The sequence below is a fragment of the Trachypithecus francoisi genome, unplaced genomic scaffold, assembly GCF_009764315.1.
Source record: "Trachypithecus francoisi isolate TF-2019V2 unplaced genomic scaffold, Tfra_2.0 Lachesis_group5, whole genome shotgun sequence".
Taxonomy (NCBI): Eukaryota; Metazoa; Chordata; class Mammalia; order Primates; family Cercopithecidae; genus Trachypithecus; species Trachypithecus francoisi.
This window is the reverse complement of record NW_022681470.1, coordinates 126,420,090-126,439,808: the sequence shown is the minus strand read 5'-3', so window position 1 is coordinate 126,439,808 and position 19,719 is coordinate 126,420,090. Positions and strand designations below refer to the sequence as shown.

The 19,719-nt window shown below is 42.0% G+C and overlaps 1 protein-coding gene and 1 long non-coding RNA gene across 4 annotated transcripts in view; one reads left to right on the top strand and one right to left on the bottom strand.

Annotated features, from left to right (window-relative positions):
- Positions 1-19,719, bottom strand: part of ALG14 (ALG14 UDP-N-acetylglucosaminyltransferase subunit) — a 256,165-nt gene that overhangs the window by 84,928 nt on the left and 151,518 nt on the right. The window contains exons 1-2 of one of the 3 annotated variants that reach the window (XM_033199560.1): positions 13,737-13,944; positions 5,037-5,188 (exon numbers count right to left, since the gene is read on the bottom strand). In XM_033199560.1, coding sequence (XP_033055451.1) covers positions 5,037-5,188; positions 13,737-13,872 — 288 coding nt within the window. In that variant the 5' untranslated portion in view covers positions 13,873-13,944. Of the gene's footprint in view, positions 1-5,036; positions 5,189-13,736; positions 13,945-19,719 lie in introns of those variants that run through there. The other 2 variants (XM_033199558.1, XM_033199559.1) reach the window with 2 other exon arrangements.
- LOC117076260 lies at positions 2,227-7,769 on the top strand. Its single transcript, XR_004434298.1, has 2 exons — positions 2,227-2,818; positions 7,274-7,769. It is a non-coding gene; the product is annotated as an uncharacterized LOC117076260 (long non-coding RNA).

Genomic DNA, 19,719 nt, shown 5'->3' with positions numbered 1-19,719 from the left:
ATGCTGAGGCGGGCAGATCATGAGGTCAGGAGATCAAGACCATCCTGGCCAACATGGTGAAATCCTGTCTCTACTAAAAAAAAAAAAAAAAAAAAAAAAAATTAGCCAGGCATGATGGCAGGCGCCTGTACCCCCAGCTACTCAGGAGGCTGAGGCAGGAGAATTGCTTGAACCCGGGAGGCGGAGGCTGCAGTGAGCCGAGATCACGCCACTGCACTCCAGCCTGGGCGACAAAGCAAGACTGTTTAAAAAAAAAAAAAAACGCAAATAAATACAAATAAAAATCCAAAATATTTGGCTTCTTATCAATGTGAAGCAAACCCAATTTACTTGGTTCTAAGTATTGTGATGCACAGTATATAACAATCTTCCAAATGTTTCACTAAACTATGAAATCATTCAGTAAATAAACAATACATATGGTGACAGACCAAGAGGGAAATATTTAATACATATGCTAAATTAAAAATAGAGCCTCCAAATTAGATGCAACTTCAGGAGCAACTTGCACACTAGCAGTTGGGTCAAACCAAAGATACCTGCTCCTTATGGTGAAAAACACAGTAACAATTTTGTGATTATTTTGCTCTTTGAACATTTTTAAGTGCTCTATACCACTGGTAAACTAGACTTTTCACATTATTCTTATAGGAAAAATCATCATCATTTTCTCCAAATTCTCTACCATTTCTCAAGTACACCCTAAGATAAGAGACTAAATGACATTTTCAGTCTCTGATGCCTTAGATGAGAATTTCCAGGGCATTCTTCTCATACTAAGTCTTTCAAATTGGAAAATAACACACAAACGCGGCAGGGTCGTTATGTAGGAGAAGCAAAGGCTTTGGAGGAAACATCTAGGTATGTGACACATATATGGCAGGACTCTGGTTATTTACACCTTTGAGCCTCGATTTTTCTCATTTGTAAAATGAGGATACTATTATCTGTCTCACAATAATGAAAGAACACTTACTAGTATACTCAATATTCTCTATTTTCTCCTTTTACACTTACAAAAAAATCACCTGCTATTTCTAGACTTTCACAATATCTAAAAGAGAAAGGTTGTTGTTTTGCATTACATGTCAAAGAGACTTTCCTGGCAGGGTGCAGTGTGGCTCATGCCTGGAATCTCAGCAGTTGGGAGGCCGAGGCAGGCAGATCACTTGAGGTCAGGATTTTGAGACCAGGCTGGCCAACATGGTGAAACCCCAACTCTACTAAAACACAAAAATTAGCCAGGCGTGGTGGCACATGCCTGTAGTCCCAGCTACTCTCGGGAGGGTGAGGCAGGAGAATCACTTGATCCTGGGAGGCAGAGGTTGCAGTGAGCCAAGAATGTGATGATGCACTCCAGGCTGGGTAACAGAGCTAGACACCATCTCAAAAAAAAAAAAAAAAAAAAAGAGACTTTCCTAAAATAGTTCAATATAAGTATTTACATTCAGTGAACTACTGTCCCCCTAAAATTCATGTCCACCTGGAATCTATGAATGTGACCTTATTTAGAAATAAGATCACTGCAGATATGATTAAGTTAAAATGAGGCCCTTCTGAATTAGAGTGGGCCTTAAATCCAACTGGTATCCTCATAAAAAAGGCATGTGAAGACAGAGATACAGAAAAGGTCATAGGATGGTGGAAGCCGAGATTAAAGTGCCGTAGCTGCAAGCTAAGGAAGGCCAAGCATTGCTGGCAACCACTAGAAGCCAGGAAGAAGCAAGGAGGATTCTTCTTCAGAACCTCCAGAGGGAGTATGGCTCCATGACACCTTGATTTCAGACTTCTACCCTTCAGAACTATGAGAAAATACATTTCTATCGTTTTACGCCACCCAGTTTATGGTATTTTGTTACAGCAACCCTAAGAAACTAATACAGTATTGATTCCTAAAACAAAAACAAAATCATTTTGGCTTATTTTCCACAGAGGAAAAAAGTACCACACATTTTGCTATAGCTGAATGATAGCAAGCAGATTTATATCCTGATCTTGTTTGACGTGGATTTTTTGAGAATATATTTTAGTAGTATATTAGTTGGGGATAATGTTTATAAGTGACCAAAAGTTAACTCAAACAGGCATAAGAGAGAGAGAGAGAGAGTGTGTGTGTGTGTGTGTGTGTTGTGTGTGTGTGTGTGGCAAAGGTGGGAACAAAGGGAGTGGGGTAGGGTTCTAGGAGTGGATCCTGACTTCCCAAGAAAAGAATCACCAACCCAGGACCAACACAGCCATAGCAGGGCCTCTTGAGCCACTGAATGCAGCACCAGACACTGGCTTCTCCTCTCTTCCTGTTCATTATCTTCATTCTTCTATCTATAGACTACCTTTATCTTCTAAGTGAAAACATGACTGTCAGCAGCTTTCAAGCTTTATCATTTACAGAACTTGGTTGAAGACAGATTGATTCCATTCTCTAGGTCTCCAAGCCCAAAAAGCTCAGAGAAAGACTTCAATTGGTCTGAGTGAGGCCAGCTGTCCACCCCTGAACTATCCAAAGCAGCCCTGCAGCTGGGCCATTCCCAGAGAGAGGGATGGATAAAGGCACTCACTCTACACAAGGAACAGCTCTAGTTTCCTTCCTTAATAAAGAAACTGTTTCACTTAAAAAAAAAATCTCTAAACACTGACTAAAATGCTAAAATGAAGTGAGCAACCAGGGGAAAGAAGTATTAATAATTTCAAGGGCAGACACAAATACGATTTGGAGAAGAAACAGCAGTCATAGACAAATCAAATTATCCATAAATGTAACACACTGATAGAGAGTTTTAATGAAGAGCCAATAAGCACATGAACTGAATGCTTCGTGTATGTAAGTATAAATAAAATAATTTTCACTATTGGGATTCAATGAAAAACCACTTTGTCTATTTAAAAGAATAAAAAATATGCAGAAAATTAAGCAACAATTTTTTTCCCTTCAAATTTTAAGTTCCAGGGTACGTGTGCAGGATGTGCAGGTTTGTTACATAGGTAAAAGTGTGCCATGGTGGTTTGCTGCACAAATTAATCCATCACCTAGATATTAAGTCCAGCATCCATTAGCTATTCTTCCTGATGCTCTACTTCCTCCAACCCCTCCCTTCAACAGGCCCCAGTGTTTGTTGTTCCCCCATATGTATCCATGTATTCTCATAGCTCAGCTCCCACTTATAAGTGAAAATATGTAGTACTTAGTTTTCTGTTCCCACGTTAATTTGCTGAGGATAACGGCTTCCGGCTCCATCCATGTCCCTGCAGAGGACATGATCTTGTTCCTTTTTATTGCTGCATAGTATTCCATAGTGTATATGTACCACATTTTCTTTATCCATTCTATCATTGAGGGCATTTGGGTTGATTCCATGTCTTTGCTATTGTGAACAGTGCTGCAGTGAACATATGTGTGCATGTATCTTTAAAATAGAATGATTTATATTCATTTGGGTAAAAACCTAGTAATGAGATTGCTAGGTCAAGTAGTATTTCTGCCTCTAGATTTCTGAGGAATCGCCATACTATCTTCCACAATGGTTGAACTAATGTACATTGTCACCAATAGTGTAAAAGCATTCCTTTTTCTCCACAACCTCGCCAACATCTCTTGTTTCTGGACTTTTTAATAATCGCCATTCTGAGTGGTGTGAGATGGTATCTCATTGTTGTTTTGATTTGCATTTCTCTAATGATCAGTGATGTTGAGCTTTCTTTCATATGTTTGTCAGCTGCATGAATGTCTTCTTTTGAGAAGGGTCTGTTCATGTCCTTTGCCCACTTCTTAATGAGACTGTTTTTTTCTTGTAAATTTGTTTAAGTTCCTACAAGTAGACTCTGTATATTAGACCTTTGTCACATGGACATATTGCAAAAATTTTCTCCAATCCTGTAGGTTGTCTGTTCACTCTGATGAGTTTCTTTTGCTGTATATAAGCTCTTTAGTTTAATTAGATCCCATTTTTCAATTTTTACTTTTGCTGCAATTGCTTTTGGCATTTTCGTCATAAAATCTTTGCCCATGCCTATGTCCTGAATACTACTGCTTAGATTTTCTTCTAGGGTTTTTTATAATTTTGGATTTTACACTTATGTCTTTAATCTACCTTTATTTTTGTATAAAGTGTAAGGAAGGAATCCAGTTTCAATTTTCTGCATATGGCTAGCCAGTTCAACTCCTTGCAAAACAGAAAATCCTTTCCCCATTGCTCGTTTTTGTCAGGTTTGTAGATCAGATGGTTGTAAGCGTGTAGTCTTATTTCTGAGTTCTCTACTCTATTCCATTGGCCTGTGTCTGTTTCTGTACAAGTATCATGCTGTTTTGGTTACTGCAGCCTTGTAGTATAGTTTGAAGTCGGGTGGCATGATGCCTCCAGCTTTGTTCTTTTTGCTTAGGACTCTCTTGGCTATTCAGACTCCTTTTTGGTTCCACATGAATTTTTAAATAGTTTCTTATAATTCTGTTAAGAACGTAAATGGTGGTTTAACGGGAATAGCATTGAATCTATAAATTACTTTGGGCAGTATAGCCATTTTCACAACATTGATTCTTCCTAACCCATAAGCATGGAATGTATTTCCATTTGTTTGTGTCGTCTCTGATTTCATTGAGCAGTTGTTTGTAGTTCTCCTTGAAGAGGTCCTTCACTTCCCTTGTTAGCTGTACTCCCAGGTATTTTATTCTTTTTGTAGTGACTGTGAATGGGAGTTCATTCATGATTTGGGTCTCAGCTTGCTTGTTGTTAGTGTATAGGAATGCTAGTGATTTTGCACATTGATTTTGTATCCTGAGACTTGGATAAAGTTGCTTATCAGCCTAAGAAGCTTTTGGGCTGAGACAATGGGATTTTCTAGGTATAGGATCATGTCATCTGCAAATGAGGATAATTTTACTTCCTCTCTCCCTACCTGAATACACTTCATTTCTTTCTCTTTCCTGATTGCCCTGGCCAGAACTTCCAATACTATGTTGAACAGGAGTGGTGAGATTATTTCTAAAGATGATTAAACTCAATGTACAACTTGTAATTTTCTTAGAAATAGAAATTGTCACTTACCATGTTATTAGGGTCTCTATCAGCTCGATCTAGCTCAAAAGAATTTATTTTATTGGCACTCATTTCATCAGTGTCAGCAATGACATAATGTCTAGGTGAGTAGGCATTGGACAAGCTCCCAAGCAGCCTCAGGATCTCGGTGGTATGCCCACCTGGAAAAAATATCAGAAGTCCTAAGATTAATAAACCCACAATGGACATATCCATTTGACCATGTTATACCAATGTCATTGTTTCAGGTGGGGGGGCACTGTAATTGTATATTTCTCAGGAGACACAAGAACATTTGAAAACAATAAATCTATGCACTTGTATAAATACGACTTTTACATCAAAAGCACTAGCAGTAGGTACTAAGGCAGGCACAAAACAGTGTAAGACATAGCTCTTGCTATCAAGAAGACTGGTGAGAAAGGGGCAAGACACATATATGAAGACAAAGAAGATCCAAGACAGCAAGAAAAACTAAAATGTGGAGGGTAAGCAAATGGTTACAAAAAATCAATGCCTTAAGAATAAGGAAGATCCCTGTGGTGGCGGCATCTGCAGTCCCAGCTACTCGGGAGGCTGAGGCAGGAGAATGGCATGAACCCGGGAGGCAGAGCTTGCAGTGAGCCGAGATCATGCCATTGCACTCCAGCCTGGGTAACAGAGCAAGACTCCATCTCAAAAAAAAAAAAAAAGAATAAGGAAGATCCCTGAAAAAGGCTGAGATGACTTGAAAGGTGAAGATAATGGAGAGATAGGAGTAGGGAGGCCACTGGGTGGAGATGGGGATTGTTAGGGCATGAGATGACAAGATCTGAAACATGTGTTCAAAGTGTGGTAGGAATACTGGGAAGAAGGGTACGGGTGAAATAAGGTCACGAAAGCAGGATGGGAAAAGGGAAGCCAGTCACTGAAGGTTCTATGTAGAGAAATAAAGTGAAGCGGGCATGAGCACTGACCAGCAGGGCTTGCGCCTTCCTAAGAAACATTTTTTGTCCACCACTGTAACTCCAGCTCCTATCAGAGGTCTCAGCACACTGCAGCTCCTCAAATATTTATCATCTTCACCAAATGAGTAATGTTCAGTTTCTGAAGTCATATACTCTCCAAAATTCCAAAATTTTAATACATTAATTACAAAAGCATAAATTTAAAAATCAGCTATGTTCATTGAGGTTTCCTTCACGAAAACAATAGAATATCTACCTATCTATAAACTATTTAAGCAAAACGGTCAAACTCCTTATCAAGGAGCCCTATCATACCTATTTCAGTCTCATCTCACAAGCTCTGTGCCTCAGTCAGGTTGATGTCTTTAACATTGTCTGCATTCATTTTACTTGTTACTCACTCCTTGCCTCTGGTCATGCTGCTCCCCATACCTAGAAGGCATCCCCCACCCCACCTCCCTTATTGTTGTAAGAAAGAGTATATAGTGATACAAGAACACAAACAAAGATAAATTAAACATGAGTTTCCCCCCAATACAAATTTGCGATCTTGGCTCACTGCAACCTCCACTTCCCAGGTTCAGGCGATTCTCCTGCCTCAGCTTGCCTCAGCCTCCCGAGTAGCTGCGATTACAGGCGTGCGCCACCACACCTGGCTAATTTTTGCATTTTTAGTAGAGACAGGGTTTCACCATTGTTGGTCAGACTGGTCTTGAACTCCTGACCTCAGGTGATTCACCCACCCAGCCTCCCAAAGTGCTGGGATTACGGGCGTGAGCCACCGCGTCAGCCCCACATTTTTCCTTAATAGTAGAAAGGAAAGGATTACATTCTAGATTCCAGGAGGAATTATATATAGAAACAAATTTGGCATAGATTTAGTGTGAATTTCAGGAATTAAAATCATACGTTAGCTTCATAACCTGTCACCCATCTTCTTGACTGGGGCATACAGTTTACACATCTGGTTTATACACTTTTTAGTATTTTTGGTTTTAGCCTCGAAAAAAACAAAAAAGTCAGGCCAGACACGGTGGCTCACGCCTGTAATCCTCAGCTACTCGGGAGGCTGAGGCAGGAGAATTGCTTGAGACCGTACTCCAGCCTGGGCAACAGTGTGAGACTCTGTCTCAAAAAAGAAAAAAAAAAAGTGGTGGTACTCCAAGTAGGTACTTGTTTTCACAGCTGGAATAATTAAGGATAAAACCTAATATCCACAACATCTTCCACTACAATTAAAACTTCATTATACCTGCTTTAATAGTCTTTTTTTTCCTCTTTTTTTTTTTCTTTTTTAAGGAAACCCTCACTGAATACTGTGAAAGTTGTCAGGATAAAAAGAGAGTCACTGTGACAAAATGGAGCTGGGAAAGGCCATGAAGGAAGGGTTCTTAATGCTCAATCGCCTGAACACAAGAACTACCACAAAAGACTATACCAAAACCACAACCTTGTACAAAGGCCATTGCAACCTTATGCAAAAAAAATACTCCTGCAAGGACATCTGCCCAGCCACTGCCTGCCTAACCTTGGACTGATGCCACCCTTATTATTGATCCCTGTAAGCAAGGATAATTGTTTCAAAACAACTTATATAACCCTCCCCATTTTAGCTTTAAAAATCGCTGTCTTCCCTTGCCTCTTTGTGCCCATAGTTTATTCAGCATGTGTATTCCACCCTACAATGCTTATTCTTGAATATACTTATTATATTTGGAGAATTTCTCTGTTATTTAGGTTGACAGTATATTCACTGAAAATTTAGCCTTGTTACTGAATAAAGTCATTAAAATGATGGACTTTGTCTTCCATTTCACTCTTTTTGAGAATAAGATCCTCTAAGTTCTACCTTAAAATATATCCAGCATCCAATCACTTCTCACCATTTCTTTTGTTATACTCCTGCTCCAGGCCACTATCACCTCTCACATGGATTATGAACACAGCTTACTAATCTGTTCCCTGACCCTCTTCCCCTTCAGTCTATTGCAACATAACATCCAGTGTGACCCTAGTCGAGTTGATCAAATTATTTACTTCTGCTCAAAATCCTCCAGTGGCTTCATGTCTCATGTGGAAAAAAAGGCTTCTTATACTCTGACCTCAACTATGTTCCCTCTTGGAGCTCATCTCCTGTTCCTCCCTGCTTACTAAGTCTACTCTAATCACTCTAGCCTCCTTGCTGTTGGCTGTCATCTCCCCAAGGAGGCTTTCCCTGACAATCTTCATAAAAAGCAATGCACGGCCATGCACGGTGGCTCACGCCTGTAATCCCAGCACTTTGGGAGGTTGAGACATGCGGATCACGAGGTTAGGAGATCGAGACCATCCTGGCTAACACAGTGCAACCCCGTCTCTACTAAAAACGCAAAAAAATTAGCCAGGCGTGGTGGCGGGCACCTGTAGTTCCAACTACTCAGGAGGCTGAGGCAGGAGAATGGTATGAACCCGGGAGATGGAGCTTGCAGTGAGCGGAGATTGCGCCACTGCACTCCAGCCTGGGCGACAGAATGAGACTCGTCTCAAGAAAAAAATAAATAAATAAATAAAAACAATGCCCCCTTCCCCAAATCACAGTGTTTATCACTGCATAACTTACTGTGTAGTCTATTTAATTGTTTTGTTTTTTATCTCCCTCTATCTATGCCTCACTAGAAGGCAAGCACTGTACTATGAGGGCAGGGATTTGTTTGTTTTGTTACTGCTGTATCTCCTATTCCTAGAAAGAGCAGGCTGTCCTATTGAAGGAAAGAATGAATGAAAGTTTGATATTAAATCTAACATTTGCCTAAGAAGGCTGTATTGTGTTTCAAAGAAAAGTAGTTTTGGCAAATGTTCTCTGAACAGAAGTGGTCTACTAATAATTTTTTTTTTTTTTTTGAGATAGAATCTTGCTCTGTTGCCCAGGCTGGAGTGCAGTGTCACGATCTCAGCTCACTGCAACCTCCACCTCCTGGGTTCAAGCGATTCTCCTGCCTCAGCCTCCTGAGTAGCTGGGATTACAGGCACCTGTCACCATGCCCACCTAATTTTTTTGTATTTCTTAGTAGAGATGGGGTTTTGCCATGTTGGCCAGGCTGGTCTTGAACTCCTGACCTCAGGTGATCCACCTGCTTCAGCCTCCCAAATTGCTGGGATTAAAAGCGTGAGCCACCGTGCCTGGCCTCCTAATAATATTTTATGATATCTAAAGAGTAAATGTTGCTTCATCTTCAAGGTAAATATTGAAAATGTCTTCTTCCTCCTCCAAAATTTTGGGCATGAACCATTAAACTGCTTATCTGATTACAAGTCTTTCTTTAACTGGCATGGTTCTTTCAGGCCCTTGATACCTTCCTACCCTCAATAATTTGAATGAAGGCACCATTTGCCAGATGAATTATCAGCCTTAATTTTGGTTTCTAGTCCACCAAATGTAACACTATCAAGTCATTGGTCCTAACATTTTGTTCAAGTCAGAAACCTGGAAATCACCCTTCAGTCCTTCCCTCCCACATCCTCTACTTTCAATTCACAGTTGTGGATTTAACCCCTAAAATCTTCCAACCTCATCCGAATGCGATTGCTTCTCTCCAGCCCCACACCTATCACTCCAGTCAATCCATCTTTATCTGTTATCAGAAATATTCAAAAGGCTCCTATTTGTTTCTCTATTTCAGTCTTTGTCAAGACATTATTTTGACAATGCAGGCTGAATAATCTTTGTGAACACTCAGATGGAAGTGGGTGACTCTCCACTGAAAAAGATAAGCCAGGTGCGGTGGCATGTGCCTGTGGTCCCAGCTACTTGGGAGTCTGTCTCAGAATCACTTGATCCCAGGATTTACAGGCAAGCCTGGGTACATAACAAGACTCTGTCTTAAAAACAAAAACCGGCCGGGCGCGGTGGCTCAAGCCTGTAATCCCAGCACTTTGGGAGGCCGAGATGGGCGGATCACGAGGTCAGGAGATCGAGATCATCCTGGCGAACACAGTGAAACCCCGTCTCTACTAAAAAATACAAAAAACTAGCCGGGCGAGGTGGCGGGCGCCTGTAGTCCCAGCTACTCAGGAGGCTGAAGCAGGAGAATGGCGTAAACCCGGGAGGCGGAGCTTGCAGTGAGCTGAGATCCGGCCACTGCACTCCAGCCTGGGCGACAGAGCGAGACTCCGTCTCAAAAAAAACAAAACAAAACAAAACAAAACAAAAACAAAACTTCAAAAGCTCCTTTTGCCACCAAGACTAATACAGTAACCATTTATTAACTGCTTATGTAAAAAGAAAAGAAAATGTCAAGATCTTCCAAATTTATTATTACTTATTATCATTTATTAACTGCTTATGTAAAAAGAAAAGAAAATGTCAAGATCTTCCAAATTTATTATTACTTATTATCATTTATTAACTGCTTATGTAAAAAGAAAAGAAAATGTCAAGATCTTCCAAATTTATTATGCCAAGGGGAAAAGCTAAGCCCTGGAACTGACTCATGTAACGTGGCTTTTTCTCTTTGGTGTATGACTGCTGCTTCCTGACCTTTGTGTTGAGATGTTATACATTAACCAGACTCCCTAGTCTTTATTCAAACCTAGATTAAATGACATTGGAGATAGAGGCCTTTGTGATTGTTACCTCCTTATACCAGAATGTTAAACAAATCCCTTAGTGTGTAATCAATAGTAGTGTTGGGACTTAGAAAATAATATCCCAAAATGAAGGCCTTAGAAGCAAAATTTTTTCTCTGGTCTTCTCCTGTCCTCTCTCTCTCAGTCCCATACTCCCCTGACGCTTGCCATAGAAACTAGAATCTCTCTCCCCAGGGCGGGTCACAGAAACCAAGAACTCCTTCTCCCAAAAACTAGTCATAAAACCTAAAAATACTACTCTAATTTTACTCCAACTTTCTGTGTAAAAACTGGCGATAAAGTAATTATCCGAGCTGGGCGAGGTGCCTACACCTTTAATCCCAGCACTTTGGAAGGCAGGAGAATTGCTTGAGGCCAGGAATTCAAGACCAGTCTGGTACACATAGCAAGACACCATCTCTATTTTAAAAATTAATTAAATTAAAAAAAATAAATTATCTGACCTACCTTGTTTGATGGTAGGTCATAAGACCCCCATTCCAGAGAGGGTCCTACCCCATATTCGGAAAGAATGCATGCTCAGAGAGACCAAGAAAAATCTAGACAGGCCTTGCTGGGCTTCCCTACTGTCTATTAGCATTAAATTAGACCCTTTTGTCCAGTCATAATTCTACATGGCTATCCATACTTTGTTGAACCTAAGCATAAAAGCAGACCATTTCCCTCGTATCTTTGGGTCTTCATTCAGAACGCTTTCATATATGCTTCATAAATTTGTGTGTCTTTTCTCCTATTATTTCTGCCTCGTTAGTGATTTTCAGTGAAACTTCAGAGGGCAAAAGGGAAGTTTCCCCTTGGCCCTTACAGTAGCCAACCAAATCTTGTATCTGTATGTTAGCCTTTCTATGGAAAATGTTGTAATTTTGTTCAGCATCTCTGTTCTGGTCTATCTAAACTATTTTCATTCTTCCCCACATGGGGAGCACTGATCACCATTCTTTGATATAGGTTTGCTCCCCAGACAGCCACTCTCATGCTTTGTGCTTGAATAAACTCTTCTAACTGGATATTGAGCCCTTTGATTATTTTAGGTTGACACTATATGTCAAGCACTTTAATAAAAACTGATTTTTTAATTTAAGCTTTTGATTATATCATTTTATTTTATTTCATTTTGAGACAGGGTCTCACTTTGTCAACCAGGCTGGAATGCAGTGGCGCAGTCTCAGCTCACTGCAACCTCCATCTCCCAGGCTCAACTGATCCTCCTAGCTCAGCCCCCCAAATAGCTAGGACTATAGGTGCATGCCACCACATCCAGCTAATTTATTTATTTATTTATTTTAGTGTTGAGACAGGATTTCACTATGTTGCCCAGGCTGGTCTCCAACTCCTGAGCTCAAGCAATCCACCTGTTTCAGCCTCTCAAATTGCTGAGATTACAGGTGTGAACCACCACACCCAGCCTAAACACTTCAAATATGATCATATTTAATCTCCCCTGTCCTCTCTCAACCCATGTAGAAACAGAAGGTTCAGTGAGGTTAACTAATTGCCTAAGATCACCAAAATAGTAAGTGGCAGAGATGTGATTCATGTGTGGTGTTATGACAACCTAGAGGCCTGTGGTCTTAACCCCCAGATGATATGGAACAGTGGGGTAGCAGCAATTGCTTTATAAAGCAGGATTTTAGGCCGGGGTGGTGGTTCACACCTGTAATCCCAGCACTTTGGGAGGCTGAGGCAGGAGGATCACTTGAGGTCAGGAGTTCAAGACCAGCCTGGCCAACATGGTGAAACACTGTCTCTACTAAAAATACAAAAATTAGCTGAGTGTGGTGGTGCACCTGTAATCCCAGCTACTCGGGAGGCTGAGGCAGGAGAATGGCTTGAACCTGGGAGGTGGAGGTGCAGTGAGCTGAGATTGCACCACTGCCCTCCAGCCTGGGCAACAGTGTGAGACTCTGTATAGAAAAGAAAAAAAGCAAGATTTTAAATACCCTTTATAATCTGGACTCAGTTTACCTCCCCACATTTAACTCTACACGACAGTGTTCTCTCAACTCCGGCAATTCAAAGTGCTATTATCTTCTTTTCACATCCTCCCACCCCTCAAAACCCTGGCTCTCCCTCATCTGACTAATTCTTGGTCATCTTTCAAGTCTTGGTTTAGCATTATTTCTTCCAGGAAGCTGCCTGTTTTTTAAGACCTGATAAAGTAGTGCCCTTCCTGAAGACTGCCATAGCAATTTGTATTTCTTACACAATCATTACAAGATTATAGCATTTATCTCATTGTGGCAAATACTCATTTTGATTTATTTTGTTAGCTTTTTTTTGTATTCTCTATTTCATTCACTGCTGTATTTTTGCATCTCTCACAGGACTCAGCACGGAGTCAGCACTCCGTAGCAAGCAATGTTAGTCAGTTTTGTTATTTCCAGAGGTTAGTTTAGTGTTTGGCCTCTCTAACAGCTCCAAACAGATTAAGTGAATAAAGTAATGCATTATACTTGAACATAAACTTAGTACATTTGCTCATACTATACATGTTCTATCTGGATGCAATCTCCTGCCATCCCCAAATGTTTACATTGTGTGTGTGTGTGTCTGTCTGTCCCTGTCAAATATGTCTACTTAAAATTGTAAGCACCTACACAATTGGTGTATTTAGATTGTATTACCTGACAGGTCAGTGTGTTGCTCACACTCTGCCACCCGGTGTGTATTGCTCTATAGTCCGTAGATCATTGTTTTTATCCTCTTAGACTTTGTGTATTTATAAATGTGACAATTCATTTTGCCTTATTTGTCATGTAGCATTCGTGTTTCCTAAACTAAATACGCAATACCTAGATTAATAATGCACAACAGCCATACGGGGAAACTGCATGTTAGCATCAAAAGGCTTCTACGTTCTCTCTGTTCACTAATTATTTGTTTGAAAAGTATACGCTACAGAGAGTCTTAATTACAGACGAGTGTAAATTACTTGTCATAAAAAGACCTCTGGGCCGCGTCAGCAAACTAGCCCTTACCCAGGCTAGACTGACCAGTTCCGGCAAGGCAGAGAAACTACAAATCTCTGCATGCAACACTCCAAGAAGTGCTAAGGGTAACAGGGAAGAGGGTCGCGGTGTACTCTGGGCTTTGTAGTGACCAACCCAAGTCCGACAGTCGCTTCCTCGATACTTACCGGACCCAGCCACCACCAAGATACTGAGAGACTCCCGGGGCGTAAAGTCCCTGGAACGAAGCACTACCCATATTCGCAGGATTAGGAAAGCCGCCACAGCTCCTGCAGCCGCAGCTAGAATAAGAACACACATCATGCAGAGAAACGGCGCATGCGCCCAACTTCCGGGGACCGACCACTGTCAAAGTTCACAACTACGGGTGCCGAAGCAACTCAAACGCGGAGGGACGCACCTCCTGGTGGGCTGGACTTGCCTGAGCTGGGAGGAGTGGAAGGTCGAGGGAGTAGCCGGGGTCCCGCTGACAATTCATTTTACCTCATTTATCACGAGCATTCGTGTTTCCTAAACTAAATACGCAATACCTAGATTAGTAATGCACAACAACCATGCAGAGAAACTGCCTGTTAGCGTTAAAAGGCTTCTACGTTCTCTACGTTCACTTTTGTCGGCGGAACCCCTGCTTCTGCGCGGATTCTGGGCAGCTGCAGCCAAGCGTAAGCTGAAAATCGGGAAGTTAAGCTCTGGGGAAGCTTAATTTACGCCCACGACCAGGTCAGGCCGTCTGTGTGCCCGAAAGGCCCCGAAACTCCCCAGTTAGGAGATGTTCTGGCTCTACCCACTTCGTGAATGCCACCCGAAGCTGAGGAAATACATCCTTTCTTCTTCTTTTTTTTTAATGCCAAGAGAAATGTTTCTGTTGCACGCACAGATATTACTGAAAGTGTTCGCCAGTAAGGACCATAGGCTTAAACATCGAATTTAGGTCCCTTATCCAAATCCCCTCTCCCTCAACACGTATGTTTTTAACTTTTCTCGGCGCTTTCACAGTCTCAGTGTGACCAGAGTAGTTGAGGGTGACCACCTCAAGGTAAGCCACAGTCCTGAGAGGATTGCAAAGCTCAGTGGCTCTAGGTAGCAGGATAGACAAGGCACAGTCCCACAATTAATATTCAGTTAATTTTACCACAAAGCATTCCCGGTGTGTTTCTCATGTCCTCAGCCAAAATGATGATCTGCCAACACCCTCTTCAATCCCAATTTTGCTTTTTATTATGTCTAATTAATCCACATTACAACATAAGATCAGGAGCCCCTTCATCCCAAATATAATTTGCCTTCGGTCCATCATAGACCTACCTGTAGGTTATATTGAACAGGTATGCAGATGAGTAAACAGGTTCAGAAAGGTGCAACCGCTCGCCCAAGTGGAATAGTATCAGATCTAGAATCAGAAACCAGAAATCTGAGTCCTGCTGGACAGGAGTACAGCATCCTGTATTCCTTTACTAAATTGAAACTTGCCTGATCACCACACTTACCTGGAGCCTAGAATGTGTTTTTAAAAATGCAGATTCCCAGAGTCCATTGGGAAGCACTGAATCAGAATTTCCAGGGATAGGGCACCTAGGATTAGCTTATGTAACCAGTGTGTCCATTCCTATCAGTAGGCAAGTTTGGGAGACTTTGTGAGTAGAGTTTGTGAACCTTACAACACTTTCCAAATTGTCTTCCATCAAATCTTTTTTTTTTTTTTTTTTGAGATAGTCTCGCTCTGTGGCTCCGGCTGGAGTGCAGTGGCGCAATCTCGGCTCACTGCAACCTCTGCCTCCCAGGTTCAAGCGATTCTCCTGCCTCAGCCTCCCGAGTAGCTGGGACTACAGGCATGCACCAACATGCCCGGCTAATTTTTATTTATTTATTTATTTTTAGTAGAGACGGGGGTTTCACCATGTTGGCCAGGCTGGTCTCGAACTCCTAACCTCGGGTGATCTGCCTGCCTCTGCCTCTCAAAGTGCTGGGATTACAGGCATGAGTCACCGCACTCAGCTCCATCAAATCTTCTTAACCATACATTCTCACAATAAGATGTTAAAGTGGGTATTATTTCCCTTTTTACAAATAAAGTAGATTCCATAAAAGTTAAATAATTTGTCTAAGGCTACTTAGCTAGAAAGGGTGTAGAAAGTTCATAGTTGTGGACTTAGAAGTCAGTATCCCTCAAATTTTAATGGAATCAGAACCCTCTGTGCTTACAAATGCATAGTTGGAAGTCCAGAGGTAGGGGCTTTAGTGTAATATGAAAAACAGCTCGAGGATAATACAAAGAATATCATTTACTTTTATATGCCCGCTCTGCCATTCCTAATAATGTCTTCAACCTGAAACAGTCTTACCTCATTTTTAAGACATTAGTGGTACCAGAATGGGATGTGTGGATGGTTACATCTAACAGGGCAATCTCCATAGCCAAAAAAGAGGTTTTCTTGTCACTGGGTGTTGTTTTGCTCCTCCTGCCCCCAGTCTTGCTCTGTCACACAAGCTGAAGTGCAGTGGCGCGATCTCAGCTCACAGCAACCTCCGCCTCCCGGATTCAAGCGATTCTCCTGCCTCAGCCTCCCAAGTAGCTGGGACTACAGGCGCCTGCCACCATGCCCAGCTAATTTTTGTGTTTTTAGTAGAGACTGTTTCACCAGGTTGGTCAGGCTGACCTCATGATCCGCCCGCCTCAGCCTCCCAAAGTGCTGGGATTACAGGGGTGAGCCATGGTGCCCGGCCTGCTTTATTTATTTATTTTTTGGCAAGGAAACTTATTCTAGAATCCCTCACAGCAGACTTTCTTTCACTCCTTTTGGCCATACTTATATCACTTTCCCAGGCATACAAGGAAAGCGATCTCAAAGCTGCTGAAGGTGGGAGGAGGATGACCTACAACTCACCTGTAGTATATGACTGTTGGATGGAGGGTGGGTACTGAACGAAATAGGCATTCTCTCAGTGAGGAGGAAGCTGCCGGGAGGGTTGTTGGGTAGGCACACAATAGCATCTAGATTGCTGTGATGATGATGTGTCTGAAAAAGCTTTGTAAACTGACACATGCAATGAAAATGTCAGGCATATGATCATGACTTAGCTCCAGGCCCCAAGCTCTATATTAAGGTAGATTTAATACTTAGAGGACACCCTTGCATGTCCCATTACTTCATCCCCTCACTGTTGTAATTACCTATATCTGTAGGAAATATCAGTTTGACCACACTTGGCATGTAGCTGGAGTGAATGGAGCCAATCAAATATTGGGGGCTTGCCAGGAAATGCAGAGAAGCAAAGAGGGTGGGGTAGCAGACATTGTTTGGACGTACTGGTTGAGTTATTCTGAATTAAGGTGATCATAAAACTCTTCAGTTTTCCTGTCAAGGAAGTTGAGAACTGCAGGGAGCAGCTAGGTAGCAGGCAGGGACAGGAACATAGTTGAGAAGTCCTGACAAAAATGCCACCTGGGTAAGCAAAGTCCTGGGCTGTGACAGACACAGAATGTATAGATAATCAAGAAGTCAAGAAGCTGTAGTGGGCCAGGCACAATGGCTCGTGCCTGTAATCTCAGCAATCTAGGAGGCCAAGGCAGGAGGATCACTTGAACCTCAGAGTTTGAGACCAGCCAAGGCAACAGAGTCGCTATAAAAAATTTAAAAATTAGCCAGGAATGATGGTGGTGTGTGCCTGTAGTCCCAGCTACTCAGGAGGCTGCGGTGGGAGGATTGCTTAAACCCAAGAGATCAAGGCTGCAGTGAGCCATATTTGCACAACTGCACTCCAGCCTGGGTGACAGAGACCCTGTCTCAAAAAAAAAAAAAAAAAAAAAAAAAAAAAAAGGCCAGGCACTGTGGCTCATGCCTGTAATCCCAGCACTTTGGGAGGCTGAGGCGGGCGGATCACCTGATATCGGGAATTTGAGACCAGCCTGACCAACATGGAGAAACCCTGTCTCTACTAAAAATACAAACTTAGCCAGGCGTGGTGGTGGGCGCTTGTAATCCCAGCTACTCAGGAGGCTGAGGCAGAAGAATTGCTTGAACCCAGGAGGTGGAGTTTGCGGTGAGCTGAGATTGTGCCATTGCACTCCAGCCTGGGCAACAAGAGCAAAACTCTGTCTCAAAAAAAAAAAAAAAAAGCTATAGTGGATTAATCAGGAAAGTTAAGATGGAGCGAGAAGAAGCAACAATTAAAATTTCTCTTGGGAAGGTGAGTTGTGCTGACAATGGGTTTAACAGATTCATGGAAGTAAATTATAGTGCTGCAAAAAACATGAAAACTGTGTTAATAGTTGACAAAATGAATAATGATATGTGGTCTATAACCAATCATAAGTATGTCTGGGAGGTGATTTTTTTTTTTTTTTTGAGGCAGGGTCTCACTCTGTCACCCAGGCTGGCATGCAGTGGTGCACTCTCAGCTCACTGCAGGCTCAACCTCCCTGGGCTCAGAAGATGGTCTCACCTCAGCGTCCCGAGTAACTGGGACTACAGGTGTGTGCCACCACGCATGGCTAATTTTTGTATTTTTTTTGTAGGGTCAGGGTTTTACCACATTGCCCAGGCTGGTCTCAAACTCCTGAACTCAGGCAATCCACCCACCTCAGCTTCCCAAAGTGCTGGGATTACAGGTGTGAGCCACCTTGCTCAGCCTGGGAGGTGATTTTTATTCTCTTCTTTTTTTTTTTTTTTTTTTATTTGAGATGGAGTCTCACTCTATCGCCCAGGCTGGAGTGCAATGGCGAGATCTCAGCTCACAGCAACCTCTGCCTCCTGGGTTCAAGCCATTCTCCTGGCTTAGCCTCCCTAGTAGCTAGGATTATAGGCACCCGCCACCACCACGCCCAGCTAATTTTTTGTATTTTTAGTAGAGATGGGGTTTCACTATGTTGGCCAGACTAGGCTCGAACTCCTGACCTCGTGATCCGCCCGCCTCTGCCTCCCAAAGTTCTGGGATTATAGGCATAACCCACCACGCCTGGCTGATATTTATTCTCTTCTTAAATCTATTTCCCAAAGTTTCTACAGCAAATATTACTCATGCATATTTTTAAAGTTATTTTAGAGGTTCAGATAATTTTGTACTTTTCTGTAGGATTGTACATGTTAATTTATTCAACATATTTAATAAGCATCTGCTGTGTGCCAGACACTGTTTTAGGTGCAGGGGATGTCGTATAAATAAGACAGTGGTCCAGGCAAAAACTTTGGATTAGGGAGATAACAGTGGAGGTAGAAGAGGTCAGATTTGATATACATTTTATGGGTAAAGTCAATAAAATTTGTTAAGGGATTAGATATTGGGGATTAAAAAACAAGGAGGAATCCAGATGACTCCAATATATTTTTATTCAAAACTGGTTAGGTGGTATTACATGCTAAGAATAGACAGACTGAAGGAGAAACAAGCTTTTGTGGGTAGGGGAAGGGGAGGAGAGGATGAAAATGAAGTGGTCTGTTTTTGACTTTAGTTTGAATAACCTGCTAGACAACCAAGTGGTTATGCCAGACAGGCAGTTTTATGTGCAGACCTGAAGCTTGGGTCAGGTCTAGTAGTATAAATTTAGAATTCATTGGCATATAGATGGTATTTAAAGCTATAGGACTGAGTGAGATCACCAAAGGAGAGTTGAGGTCAGTCCTCTCAAAGAGAACTTTTCTTTTCTTTTTTTTTTTTTTTTGAGACAAAGTTTCACTCTTGTTGCCCAGGCTGGAGCGCAATGACGTGATCTCGGCTCACTGCAACATCTGCCTCCCTGTTCAAGCAATTCTCCTGCCTCAGCCTCCCAAGTAGCTGGGATTACAGGTGCCCGCCACCACGCCCGGCTAATTTTTTTGTATATTTAGTAGAGACGGGGTTTCACCATGTTGACCAGGCTGGTCTTGAACTTCTGACCTCACGTGAGCCACCTGCCCTGGCCTCCCAAAGTGCTGGGATTACAGGTGTGAGCCACTGTGCCCGACCAGAACTTTCTACAATGATAAAAATGTTTTGTATCCATGTTGTATACTATCCACATATACCTTTTAAGCAATTGAAATATGGCTAGTGTGATTGAGGAAATGAGTTTTATTTCATTTACATTATTTTAAATTTAAATAGACACATGTGGCTAGTGGCTACTGTATTGGACAATGCAGGATACAGAAGAGTTTGGAGTCACTAACTTTC